The sequence below is a fragment of the Lissotriton helveticus genome, chromosome 1_1, assembly GCF_964261635.1.
Source record: "Lissotriton helveticus chromosome 1_1, aLisHel1.1, whole genome shotgun sequence".
Lineage (NCBI taxonomy): Eukaryota > Metazoa > Chordata > Amphibia > Caudata > Salamandridae > Lissotriton > Lissotriton helveticus.
The window spans coordinates 266,531,305-266,544,582 of record NC_136057.1 but is presented as its reverse complement, the minus strand read 5'-3'; the positions used below and the strand labels follow the sequence as shown (position 1 = coordinate 266,544,582).

At 49.6% G+C, this 13,278-nt stretch overlaps 1 protein-coding gene and 1 long non-coding RNA gene across 2 annotated transcripts in view; one reads left to right on the top strand and one right to left on the bottom strand.

The window, feature by feature from the left end:
• Positions 1–5,080, bottom strand: part of LOC144791676 (uncharacterized) — a 169,455-nt gene extending 164,375 nt beyond the window's left edge. Inside the window, exons 1-2 of the long non-coding RNA XR_013602450.1 lie at positions 4,975–5,080; positions 4,607–4,722 (exon numbers count right to left, since the gene is read on the bottom strand). This is a non-coding gene — a long non-coding RNA (uncharacterized LOC144791676). The remainder of the gene's footprint in view (positions 1–4,606; positions 4,723–4,974) is intronic.
• The window catches only part of LOC144791482 (olfactory receptor 13C9-like), a 183,383-nt gene continuing 175,182 nt past the window's right edge, over positions 5,078–13,278 (top strand). The window contains exon 1 of the mRNA XM_078666219.1: positions 5,078–5,260. Coding sequence (XP_078522345.1) covers positions 5,196–5,260 — 65 coding nt within the window. The 5' untranslated portion in view covers positions 5,078–5,195. The remainder of the gene's footprint in view (positions 5,261–13,278) is intronic.

Here is a 13,278-nt window from a genome sequence, read left to right as displayed (position 1 = left end):
ACCTCAGTTCAGACACAGCTATATGCAAATCAGTCTTGACCCTATGCCTCATGGGAACAGTCCAGCCCGAACTGCCAAGCAAGGTCTTCCTTGAACCAGAAGCAAGCAACCTGGGACCGGTTTCTGTATAACACCCTTCATCAGCCAGGCTAGCTTGGATCCAGTGGCAAAGTGAGAAAGGGACCCACGTCTGGGGAATTGGGCCGGAACTCCGTGTTACAAGTTTAACACAGAGTGACCAAAATTCCTCCAATTCCGCTGGCGGAATGGGATATATCACCCATCCCTAATATTCATGCCGTTTAGGGTCTTGTTTTTCAGATCTTGTTCAACCTCTCAACAAGCCCACTGGTCTGAATGTGATAGAGCATGGAGAATTTATAAATTACCCCACACTCATCCCACATTTACTTGCAGACACTGGTTCTTTGGAGAACCCCAGTTGGTTAAAAAAAAGAAACATCAGGGCCCACCAAACCAGGACAAACATGTTGCCTAGGACAGTTTATTGGTCCAAAAATGTTGATAACCACATTTTCAAAGGGGGTGCCTTTAGCTTTTTTCCTTGACTTCCCACTGGTTGGCAGGTGGGGCGTGACCTACAGAATGCATCTGAAGCAGTCTTTATCCGAGGCCAATAAAAGTGGGTGAAGTAATTGGCAAAGGTCTTGACCTCCCCCAGAATAGTACCAGGGTTGTATCATGAGCTAGAGTCTGTTTTCTTGTCTGCCAACTCTTCAGGGGACAGGCCTTCAGAGGACACACTGCTCTCTTTCTTGGCAGGGGGCTCCATTGCTGCCACCACATTGCCCTCCTCTTTCTAATGCTGCTACAGTTCAGGGTCTGTGGCTAGGTTGTCCTCCTTCTCAAGGTTTTCATCCCCTGGCTCCTGTGGGGTGGACTTAATCCTCTCGTCTTCCTTCTAGGCATAGAGTGCCACCTAGAGTTTCCCCTTCGTGGCCTTCCACCCTGCATATAGCCCCCTCTTTTTGCAGAGCCTGTGAAGCTCAGGCTTAATGAGATCAACCACCTTGATCAGATTCATCTCCATTGTGAGCAAAAAAGAAAAGTAAATACAATTTTGGAGAAATTAGAAAAATGGCCATTAAAAACTAAAGAGAAAATAAAAGAAGACTAAATCTGGTATGACATTGCTTTTCTGGGATTTTAATGTTACAGCAATCATTATATGGTACTGCACAAACACAAATACTGAATCCCGCCACTGAACACCAATGCTGGAAATTGGGTTTTTGTTTGAAGAACCACAAAAGTCACTAATTTAACCTAGGCTTAATTAGCCCATATAGAACTTGTGGAGTTTAACTTCTTGCAATTATATGAAGTTACAAATAACTCCAGAACATTCCTCAAAATTCAGGGGAGGGGCAGAAATAGCATGTACCACTGCTTGCACTGTTATTTAGCGCTCAAAGCTTGTTCAATGCTGAAATATCAACACAAACAGCACCAGGCAGGGTATCAGCGAGCTCGAGTAGATGTTCAACTTGAGCAGCAGGTTTCTAGCCACGTCAAGTTAAGGACATTTGTATCGCGCACAAATCACATCCGAGGAGTCTCATGGCGCTTGCAGATGGCTCTGACGAGATAAACAGAATGGTCTAGTATGCAAATAGCCACGTCTTTAGCTTTTTGCGAAAACAGCTGTGTTCAGGAACACTACGGAGATAAAGAGGCATTTTATTCCATGAGGCAGGGGCAAGGAAAGAGAACGCACGCCCTCCGTTTCTGGAGGTCGATATTTTCCGAGGCGTCAGTCGTGACTCAGTTGCTAGATCTCAATCCTCCTTGGGGCACATACCATGTTAGCTTTTGAGACCAGTATTTGGGCCCGTTTTCATACATGTGTTTGTGGACCAAACATAAGGTTTTAAAGAGAATTCGCTTTTTCACCAGTAGGCAGTGAAGGCTTTTTAAACAGGGGGCCGATGGGGTTCTTTGCGGGAGATTGAGAGTCAGCCGGGCTGCGGTATTCTGAAGGACCTGAAGTCTGTTCAAAAGATGTTCATTTATGGATAAAAGAAGTGCATTCCCATAATCCATTCTGTTTATGATTAGACCCTGGACTAGGGGCTTCTGGGCCTCAACGGGGATCCACTTAAAATCTTTCCTCAAACCAAGCATCAGTCCAAAACAGGTGCCCACAATGTGATTGATTTGGTTTTTCATGGATAATTTATTATCCATGTAAACACCCAGATTACGGACTGATTCCTTGGGCGTTGGACAATTTCCCAGGATGTCTGGCCACCAGTCGTTGGTCCAGTGTTCTGCAGCTTTACCAAAAAGCATAATTTCTGATTTTCCTGAAAATGGCTGGTGTAGATCCATTTCTCAACATGGATCAGGCAATGTTTGAAACCTTGTTTGGTTTCATTTGGGTTTGGGCCCAGTGTGACTAAAATCTGGGTGTCATCAGCTTAGGACAGAACATCAGAGCCATAGGCTTTGATCACTCAGGCCAAAGGTGTCATATAGACATTGAAACGCGTTGGGCTCAAAATTGAACCCTGAGGTACACCCATCTTTACAGGTCTTTCATGTGCAACGTTCCTTTCGATCTGGACAGCTGTTGTACGTACTGATAGGTAGCTAGAGAACCATCTTAAAGCGGCATCTCTGACACCAATCTCCCATAGCCGTTGAATTAAAATGCGATGGGAGATGGTGTCAAAGGCTGCCGACAGGTCTAGCAGGACAAGAATGGCTGATTGGCGCTGATCTGGAGCCAATCTGATATTGTCGGCTGCCTCGACCAGTACTGTCTCTGTGCTGTCAGATGCCCTAAAGCCCGATTGCGAAGGGTCTAGCAGTCCTTGATTTTCGAGGTGACTCATGAGCTGTTTGTTAATGAGGAATTCTAGCATTTCTCCAAAATAAGGGAGTAGTGAGATGGGCCTATAGTTTAATAAGATGTTAGGATCGGCCAAGGCCTTTTTTAGGATTGGTCTAATTCTAGCTGCTTTCCATATGGTAGGAAAGTCTGCTTCCAAAAGGGATTTGTTAAAAAGACCGGTCAGGTGTTCTACCAATACAGGAGCGAGTATAGAAAAGAGTTTAGGGGTGACTTGATCAGTGGGGGACTCAGATTTTATGTTCAGCCCAGCCAACATGATCACATCACTATCTAGTCTTTCAAACTCATTTAGAACATATGGTGTGTTTGGAAGCAAGTTTGTCAGAGCTTCAGGCTGCGTTGTGTTAGAAAGAGGAGGAAAGGAGTGATTATTGGCAGTTGTTTTATCTTCAACAAATTTCGAAAGAGTGTCTGGCCACTCTTGTGAATTCGGTATTTCTAACGAGATTCTGGAAGTGGTGAATTCTTTCAGAATTTGGTAAAGTTCTCTGGAAGAATTTCCAGCTTTGTTTATCTGTTCCGTAAGGAAAGCCCTCTTTGTCGCCTTTATATCACTCATATATCTAGAATGCAATATTTTATATGCTTTTCGGTCGGCCTGATCTTTACTTTTTCGCCACTTTTTCTCAGCAGTTCTGCACAGAAACCAAGGGGCAGTTCTAGTCTTACACTTGACTTTACTCAGCGGGGCAATTTTGTCGAGTGCTATCTCTATAGCCTTTCCAATATTTCGTGCTGCTACACTTGCACTCATGGACGGGGATGCCAAATCAAAATGGAAATGTTTAATAAACATGAGTGATGTGATTTTTTTTAAAGGCCTGCGTAATATGAGCTTGCTCTTCGGTGCTACTTTGGTTTGGGCCATGGAAAAAGTAAATTTCAATAAATAGTGATCCGTCCAAAGTAATGGAATAGGGGAGGCCACCATAATGTCAGGGGAGTTTGAGAAGAGAAGGTCCAGCGTGTGGCCGGCCTGATGTGTAGGGCCTATGACCTTTTGAACAAGATCCAGGGTGTGCATGTTAGAGATTAATTTTTCAGTATCCAGATTAGATTGTATTTCCGCATGGTAATAAAGTCACCAATTAGAAGGAATTTATCGGAGGCCAGGACATGTGGTGTGATGATCTCAAGTAATTTATTTGCAAAATCACCTTTGGCGGCAGGAGGTCGGTATATTAAGGCTCCTTTCCAGACGTTGTTTGGAGATCCCCTCAATTTTGAACACAATGATTTCTAAATGGTTGGAGACAAAGTTTTCTAGATTAAGAATGTTAATCTTGTGAGCAATTAGTAGTCCACCCCCTCTACTATCAGTCCTATCGAGTGGTGTTATTTTGTACATAGGAGGGAAAGCAGGGTGGACATCGGGAGAGGCATTTTCGTGTAGCCAGGTTTCGGAGACCAGGCAGATATGCGGAGCTTCAGAATCAAGAAGACTCCAGATTTCAAGTGCATGTTTTGAAATAGATCGGGCATTAAATATATAGCGTTAAGTTGTTTGGTGGATTTGAAAGTGCTAGACAAGTTTATGCTGAGGGGTACAAAGGTCTTAGTCTGGTTAGGAGGGTGAGCAAGACGAGCGATTTCAGGACACCTAACTATTTCTGCTATTAGGGTCTCAGAGGGTTTAATCAGGGTTGTATTTATTTTATTTATTTCTTCGCTGGAATATCAAAAATCAGTCATGATTTCGAGTGTATGAAAAAAGCAACACTACATTACCAGATAGATAGGTGCAGGGGTCCTGGCAGCTGACTGCGTTCGGGCGCGGACGGGCGCAGACGGGCTTGCTTTTGGTGTCCCTCCGGCGCGCCGCTGCGCGCATCTGCTCCCTGCTCCTGTTTAAATAGGAGGTGAGCAAAAAGGACTGGAGTGTTAAATTATGCTTCTGGTAATGTAACCGGAAGTGTGGTGCCAAAGAGTCGACCCGCCGTACAAACGGCACAAGCCGTGACGGAATGGGGTCTATGGCAGATGGAAGAGGCAAAAGAAATAGAGGTGATGCTCTTTGAAGGATGCAGGATTAAAACAGTAAAAAACGTGAGTTGAAAACAGTTTCCCTCTATTTTATAAGTCTCATATAAACATACCAGCATTATCTCATCCGATTTTAAGCAAGGAACAAACAGCGAGAGCCTCAGTTAGAGGCGCCGCTGCACACGTCCGCTTCCTGCTCCTTTTTAAATAGGAGGTGAGCAAAAAGGACTGGAGCGTTATTTATGCTTCCGGTAATGTAAACGGAAGTGTGGTGCCAAAGAGTCGACCCTCCATACAAACGGCACAGGCCGTGACGGACCGGGGCATATGGCAGATGGAAGAGGCAGAAGAAATAGAGGTGATGGTCTTTGAAGGATGCTGGGTTAAAACAGTAAAAACGTGAGTTAAAAACAGTTTCCCTCTATTTTATAATTCTCATATAAACATACCAAAATTATCTCATCCGATTTTAGGCAAGGAACAAACAGCGAGAGCCTCAGTCAGAGGCACCGCAGCGCGCGTCCGCTCCCTGCCACGCCACGAATGGTCATGACCTCCTGCAGTTGCCCAGGTTGGAAAAATCTTGCCGGGTGCATTCCTAGTGACTGAAAATTGCACTATGAGATGCCAAATCTCACTCTTGCTTGCCAATGAGCGGTGCACAAGCAAAATTCCACCACAAGGTGGTTGGGGGAATTTGGCCAGAACTCGGCATTGCAAGTGTAACACAGAGTTGACAAAATTCTTGCATTTCAGCTGGCAAAACGTAATATATGAACCACCTCTAGGCTTAACCCTCTGGTAGCTAATTACAAAAGCAGTTATGCTTAACTTAGAGGCAACGTGTAAAGTATTTATGGAGCACGTAAAGAGTAATAAAGTGAAAGTACAGCGCAGGAAAAACCCCACACAATTTTTAAATATTGACCGAAATATAATGAATTATTTGACACCGGCAGGCGGGTTACTCCGTCACAAAGGTGGCGAATATCCTGTTCGCCGAAATATAAATCCCATAATATCCTTTGCCATTTTATATTTTGGTGGACAGGATATCTTTCATTGTTGTGACAGAGTACCCTGCCCGCTGACATCTAAATCTGGCCCTACCCTAAATCTCTTATAGAAGTCGAAAATCTCCAGTGGGATGAAGCGTCAGTCCTCAGCCACATCCAGTCATGTAACCCAATCAATCAATCAATCAATCACGGCATTTATATAGCGCGTTGCTCACCCGGGAGGGTCTCAAGGCGCTGGGGGAAAGGGGTGTGTTACTGCTCGAACAGCCAGGTCTTGAGTTGCTTCCTGAAGGAGAGATGGTCTTGGGTACGTCGAAGGTGAGTGGGGAGGGAGTTCCAGGTCTTTGCTGCCAGGTAGGAGAAGGATCTTCCTCCGGCGGTGGTTCTGCGGATGCGAGGTACGGTGGCGAGTGCGTGGCTGGTAGATCGTAGCTGGCGCGTGGGCGTGTAGAAGGTCATTCGGTCGTTGAGGTACTTGGGTCCCAGGTCGTGTAGGGCCTTGTGTGCGTGGGTGAGGAGTCTGAACGTGATTCTCTTGCTGACGGGGAGCCAGTGCAGTTCTCTCAGGTGTCCGGTGATGTGGCTGTGTCGGGGGATGTCCAGGATGAGTCGTGCGGAGGCGTTCTGGATTCGTTGGAGTCTTCTCTGGAGTTCGGCTGTAGTTCCGGCGTAGAGGGGGTTCCCGTAGTCCAGTCGGCTGGTGACGAGTGCCTGGGTGACGGTCTTCCTGGTTTCAGTGGGGATCCATCTGAAGATCTTACGGAGCATGCGCAGGGTGTTAAAGCACGAGGAAGAAACGGCGTTGACTTGTCTGGTCATTGACAGGGAGGAGGATGAAGCCCAGGTTGCGTGCGTGGTCTGTAGGTTTGGGGGCGGTGCCCAGGGCCGGGGGCCACCAGGAGTCATCCCAGGCGGAGGGTGATGATCCCAGGATGAGGACTTCCGTCTTGTCTGAGTTCAGTTTAAGACGGCTGTTTCTCATCCAGTCGGCGACGTCTTTCATCCCTTCGTGTAGGTTGGCTCTGGCGGTGGTGGGATCGTTGGTGAGGGAGAAGATCAGCTGGGTGTCGTCGGCGTAGGAGATGATGTTGAGGTTGTGTTGGCGTGCGATGGCTGCGAGGGGGCTCATGTAGACGTTGAAGAGGGTCGGGCTGAGAGAACATCCTTGTGGTACGCCGCAGATGACTTTGGTGGCCTCAGATCTGAACGGAGGGAGGCGGACTCTCTGCGTTCTTCCGGTGAGGAACGAGATAATCCATTCCAGCGCTTTCTCTCGGATTCCGATGTTGCTGAGGCGTTTCACTAGGGTTCGGTGGCAGACTGTCTCGAACGCTGCGGAGAGGTCCAGGAGGATGAGGGCCGCTGTTTCACCGTTGTCGATCAGGGTTCTGATGTCGTCAGTGGCTGCGATCAGGGCGGTCTCGGTGCTGTGGTTGGCCCGAAATCCGGACTGCGAGTGGTCGAGGGATCCGTTCGTTTCGAGGAAGGCGGCAAGCTGTATGCTGACGGTCTTCTCGATGACTTTGGCCGGGAAAGGAAGGAGCGAGATGGGACGGTAGTTCTTGAGGTCGGTGGGGTGCGCTGTTGGTTTCTTCAGGAGGGCGGTCAGCTCGGCGTGCTTCCAGCTCTCCGGGAAGGTGGCGGTGTGGAAGGAGGCGTTGATGGTGTCTCGGAGATGGGGTGCGATGGTGGCGGCGGCTTTGTTGAAGACGTGGTGTGGGCAGGGGTCGGTTGGTGATCCGGAGTGGATTGAGTTCATCGTGCGGGTGGTGTCTTCGGTGCTGATCGGGGTCCAGTTGCAGAGGGTGGTGGTGGCGGGCGTTGGTTCGGTGGTAGGGTGCGTGGTCTGTGAGTCGAAGCTGTTGTGTATGTCGGCGATCTTGCGGTGGAAGAACGAGGCGAGGGAGTCGCAGAGGTCTTGCGTGGGAGTGATGTCGCTGTTTCCGGCGCTGGGGTTGGAGAACTCTTTGACGATGCTGAAGAGTTCTTTGCTGTCGTGGGCGTTGTTGTCCAGTCGTTCTTTGAGTGCCGTCCTCTTGGTGGCGCGGATCAGTTGATGGTGTTTGCGGGTGGCGTACTTGAGGGCAGTCCAGTTGTCTGTGGTGCGGTTGAGCCGCCAGGCTTTCTCGAGGGTGCGGCAGTTCTTCTTGGATTCCTTGAGTTCGTCGGTGAACCAGGGGGTTTTCTTGCTGCCGGGTCTGCTGGGAGGGTTCTTGAGTGGTGCGAGGTCATCGGCGCAGGCGGTCAGCCACTGTGTGAGGTTGCTGGCTGCTACGTTGGGGTCCGTTGTGCTGGTGGGAGTGTTCTGGCTGAGGGAGGCGGTGAGTTACTCGGCGGTGATCTTGTTCCAGCTGCGGCGGGGGACCCGTTGCGGATGGAGGTGGGTCGTAGTTCTACTGAAGCTGAAGTGGACGCAGCTGTGGTCTGTCCAGTGGAGTCCGGTGGTGTGGCTGAAGGAGACGTGCTTGCTGGATGTGAAGACAGGGTCAAGCGTGTGTCCGGCGTAGTGGGTGGGGGTGTCCACCAGTTGCTTGAGTCTGAGGTTGGCGAGGTTGTCCAGCAGGGCGGTGGTGTTTCTGTCGTTGTTGTTCTCCAGGTGGAAGTTGAGGTCCCCTAGGAGGATGTAGTCGGCGGAGGGAAGGGCGTGCGGGCTGATGACGTCTGCGATGTCTTCGCTGAACTGCGTGCGTGGTCCCGGTGGTCTGTAGATGAGGGTGCCTCGGAGGGTGGTTTTGGGGTCGGTGTGTATCTGGAAGTGCAGGTGCTCGGGGGCGGAGGTTTTGTCAGAGTTAGTCGAGATGCGGATGGTGTTCTTGTGTACGATGGCGATGCCTCCTCCGTTCTGGTTGATGCGGTCCTTCCGGGTGATCTTGTAGCCGTCCGGAAGGGCTGTGGCGATGTCGGGCGCTGAGGAGGCGTTCATCCAGGTTTCGGTGAGGAAGGCGACGTCCGGTGTAGTTGCGTCGAGTAGGTCCCAGAGTTCCACGGTGTGCCTGTGGACGGATCGGCGGGGGCGGTGCAGGTCCGGTGGCAGGTGAAGCGGCAGGCTTTGCAGGCGAAGGGTCCGTTGGTGCGTCTCGGGGTGGCTCGGTAGCAGGCAGGGTTCCGGCCGGTATTGAGTGCGTTGAGAGTGGTGGCGTCGTAGGTCTGTCGTTGAGTCTTGCATCAGCGGTGGGGACCAGGGGTTCTGGTGCTGGGCGCGGTCCAGGCACAGACGGGCGAAGACGGGCTTACCTTTGGCGCTCATTCGGTGCTCCCGCTCCGCGCGTCCGCTGCGCGGTCGCTCTGGGGGCGTCATAAGAAGGGAGCCAGGAGGGAGGGTCCGCTGGGAGGCGGGAGCGTGGGAGCCTATCTGGGCCGCAGGCAGGCAGCGGCAGGAAAAACGAGTGCAGGCTGGCGGGCGGCCCTGCGGCGGCTGGGGCGCTTGTGGAAGAAGCAGTCGGCGTAGGCGAGCAGGAAGGCACAGGAGTGGGCATAGTCAGCAGGAAGGCACAGGCAGCAGGAGGCAGGTAAGGCACAGGGAGCAGGAGGCACGAGGAGCGTGGGGGCGACCAGGCCGGTGAAGGTGAACCCATGAGTTAGACTGCAGGCAATACATGGTTTGGACAAGATAAGAAAATGTCATCTTTCTAAAAAGAGCATTTTGAGAACTGTGACTTAAAATCCAACATTGGATCGGTTAGACCTGGCATCTTTTGGCGTGTTTCCCCTGTCTTTTTGCGGTCTGACCTCCCAGTTTAAACTCTGTGTTAATGTCTCTGTGCACGCTCTCACTGCTGTTCAGTGTTACAGTGCAAGTGCTCTTGGTTTAAAATGTGTTATGGATTGGTGTTTCCATGATTGGCATATTTGATTTTCTAGTAAGTCCCTAGTAAAGTGCACTGAGTGTGCCAGGACCTGTAAATCAAATGCTGCTAATGGGCCTGCTGCAACTAGTTGTGCCACCCACACAAGCAGCCCTGTAAAGGGTTCTCAGACCTGCCACTGCAGTGTCTACATGCTGTTTGTAACTGCCATGTCAACCTGGAAACTGCACCCACTTACCAGGTCCTAACCTACCATTTTCGTACATGTGAGTCACCCCTAAGGTAGTGTCAGGGTACCCTTTTGGGCAGGGTGCAGTGTTTGTGAAAGATAGGGCATGTCCTGGTACGTGTGACTGGTCCTTATCGTGAACTACAGCATCATTCATTTTTCACTGTTGAAAGGCTATCTGTCTCATAGGATAGAATGGGAAATACTCCTTCACATTTAAGTATAGCTTCCCACTGGGACGAAATAGAGAAATGGAGTTTAGTATGCCTGAGCTCAGAATGTGAAGATGCATCCTTTAGAAAAGATGATTTTTATATTCTGAGTTGGAAAATACCACCTTTAGAAATTAGATGTTTTCTTTCTTAGCCATCCTGTGTGCCTCTGCTGGGTTGTGGATTGACTGTCTGGCTTTGGAGTTACAGGGGCTTGTGATGAACATTCTCTTCAGACAGCGACTGTTGGAGTTGAGGTGTGTCCTGCCTTTCCTGGATGAGTCAGGGCTGGGCTCAATAGACCTGGGCTGCATTTAAGGCAATGGGAGGAGATCTCCTTGGACCTGAATGGGCCGGTCTGCCTTGGATAATGTTGTCTCCAGCCCCTGCAAGGAAGCTGGGCCCGGGAGGACAGAGCTGGTTTGGCCTGGGCACAGACACCCTCTGCCCAAAAGAACAAAAAGTATAAATATTGGGTCCCAGACCCCAGAATTGTAGAACTCGCTGGAATCAAGGAATCTACCAAGAAGAATAGCTGAAAGAACTGTCAGGAGGTGTACTGCCCCACTTTTGTGTTGTTGATGTGTTGGGTTGGCCTACCATTGCTGCTTCTGCCTTGGGGCAGTGAAAGCACTGGACTGAACTTTCTTAACTTGTGCTGAGTATCTTCAAGGGCTTGAAGTAGAGCTTGCCTCCTGTTCTGAAGTCTCAGGGACCGCAAAGATTTCACCGCTCTCTGGGTACTGCCTCTGGAACCATGGTTTCAGTTGCCACAGAGGGGTGGAACCTGATGGCACTGTAGAGGGCATCGCCACAACTAGCACCACAACCCTGATCTCACTAACGACACCAACACTGCCGACAATGAGCCGCTGCATGCACCTTGACCTGTTGGCACCGCACTGCCTCACTTCACTTCGCCACCCAGGTCTCACTGACTAGGTCGCTGCCTGCTGATTTTCACACCCCGAATAACATATACCTGCTGGTTCTGCCTTACTACAAGTACTGCCTGATATTCAATGCATGTATAATTTAATAATTAGATTAGGGTCAGATATATTTTGACTGTGCATCCCATCATACTCCCTGGGTATAGGAATTACCACCATCTTTGTGGTGTATCCCTGGATGTTTGCCTTTGCGTGTAAGACTACCAACTTGCACACAACGTTATCTGCACACAGGTAGTCTGTCACAGAAGTGACTCTTAAGGGATTGCCACTGAAATGAGCATTCAAAGAGTAGGTCTGTGGCGCTTATTGAAGATCCATGGTGCTTTCTTAGTATTACATAGTATAGGCAAAATCTGCACTAAAGAACAGATTTGATCCGCTTAGTCTACAGGGTTCAACATTCCACACACATACCTTAAGCCACTTTAAATGTTGTCGTATTACTTCTCTGGCTCAACTCATAATCCGATTCTAGGCCTTTGTCCCCCACTATTGGGCCAATCTAATTACTATGCTACCCAGTAGAGGGATCATCTTTCTCCCTCCCCCCCATGGAGTGATTAGCAGTTTCTGGAAAAGGATGGGGTGGAGGAAAAACTTCATTGGTAATTAACCAATGAAGATTTTCCCCCACCCCATCCTTTTGCTACACTGCACCTTTTCTGGGACAGCCTAGGCCCATAGAAACAAAGGAGGAGGGACAGATCTCTGAAGCAAACACAGGAGGAGCTCACCTTCAAATTTCTGGGTAGCTCTTTCCACCAACAACGTAGCCATATTGGAGTGTCCCAGAATGTTTTGCAGGAGGGTTGACACAGGGGTAGAAGGATGATGTGGAATCCTAGGACTGGCCTAGGATGCCTAGCTTCTTGAACATTTCACCCCCACTTGAAAATCCTTGCACACAGGATAGAGACTAGAAAACCCTGAAAAGAATGCCCAGGTGCATGAAGAAGACACCGGATGCCCTGGAAGGATGGGCTTTTACTCTAGCTGACCCCAGGGCTAGGATCGGTCATTCCAGAGACAGTGACACTGGCCCCTTTATGCCTCTGAGAAATGGACCTGCTGGGGGTCCTGGATGGTTCCCCGAGGGCTTCTGTGGACTGGTCCTTCGCTCTGCTGATACACAGGTTCTCTTCAGGGACCCAGGCTCTGGGGCCCAGGAAGTGAATCCAGGAGGGTGCCCAGCTGAATGGCAGCATAGGGGTTGCACAAGATGCTCCCATACACAGAAGAAGATCACAAAGAGCTAGTCAGAGAACAGGCCTGGCAAAGGATGTACTCAATCCAAGCTACCCAATTAAAAGAGGCAAATTTAGAGGCCAGGAGGCCTTATGGTAATACTCCTGGTAGCTAGAGATCACTGTCAGGCGCAGAACAACACCTTCAATAAGGGAATGAGCTCTCACTAGCCCTAAATATAGTCTTCTAAAGCCAAGGACCAGGCAAAGCGGAAAGAGAGATCTTGAAGTTTCTTTGGGGAGGGCCAAGACCCAGGGGTCAACACAGTAATCTTTTAAAAACGTTCTGGGGGAGGAGGCATGTGTGGTGCCCTTCTCCCCCAAATCTTTACTGTATCCAGCGAGGTACCCATCTCCTAAGGGACCATTGGAAATGTTTTCCTGTCTCAGGTAAGGCATCCCCCGTGACAGGGAACTGATTTCTGGGTGAGCTGCCTCTACCTGTAACTATGTCTGGGGGACATGCGTGCCAAGAAACCATGGTTACTGCCAATAACCGTGACATTGCCACTACTGCCACAGGTGGGAGTAGAAGATGTTGATGTTCTCTCAAGGGAGCAGCAAAGACGTGCCAGCTCCTGCAGTCTGCACCAGAGGTTAGTGTGTGAGCGGTGAGTCGACGAGTCAGCACAGGAGTTGGTTCTACGCGATGACCTAGCTTTTTGCACAACTCGGGTGCCCTGTGGGCATGAAGACCCTGTATTCAAGGTATTGAGAAATATAAATAGAAGCACAACATACATTCACACACTCACCAAATGTCTTCTGGTGCTGTGGTGGAAAGCCACGGTTTAAATATTCAAGCCTGGGGCAAGGTATGTCTATACTGCCCTGCAAGGAGACTAGAACTGGCATATTTTCCCCATTGTCTCCAAGGTGGGGCAGGGCACCACCAATGTAAATGTACTACCCAAGTGTTGTGTTGGCTGCAGAGGTTGCAGCAGTCTCCCT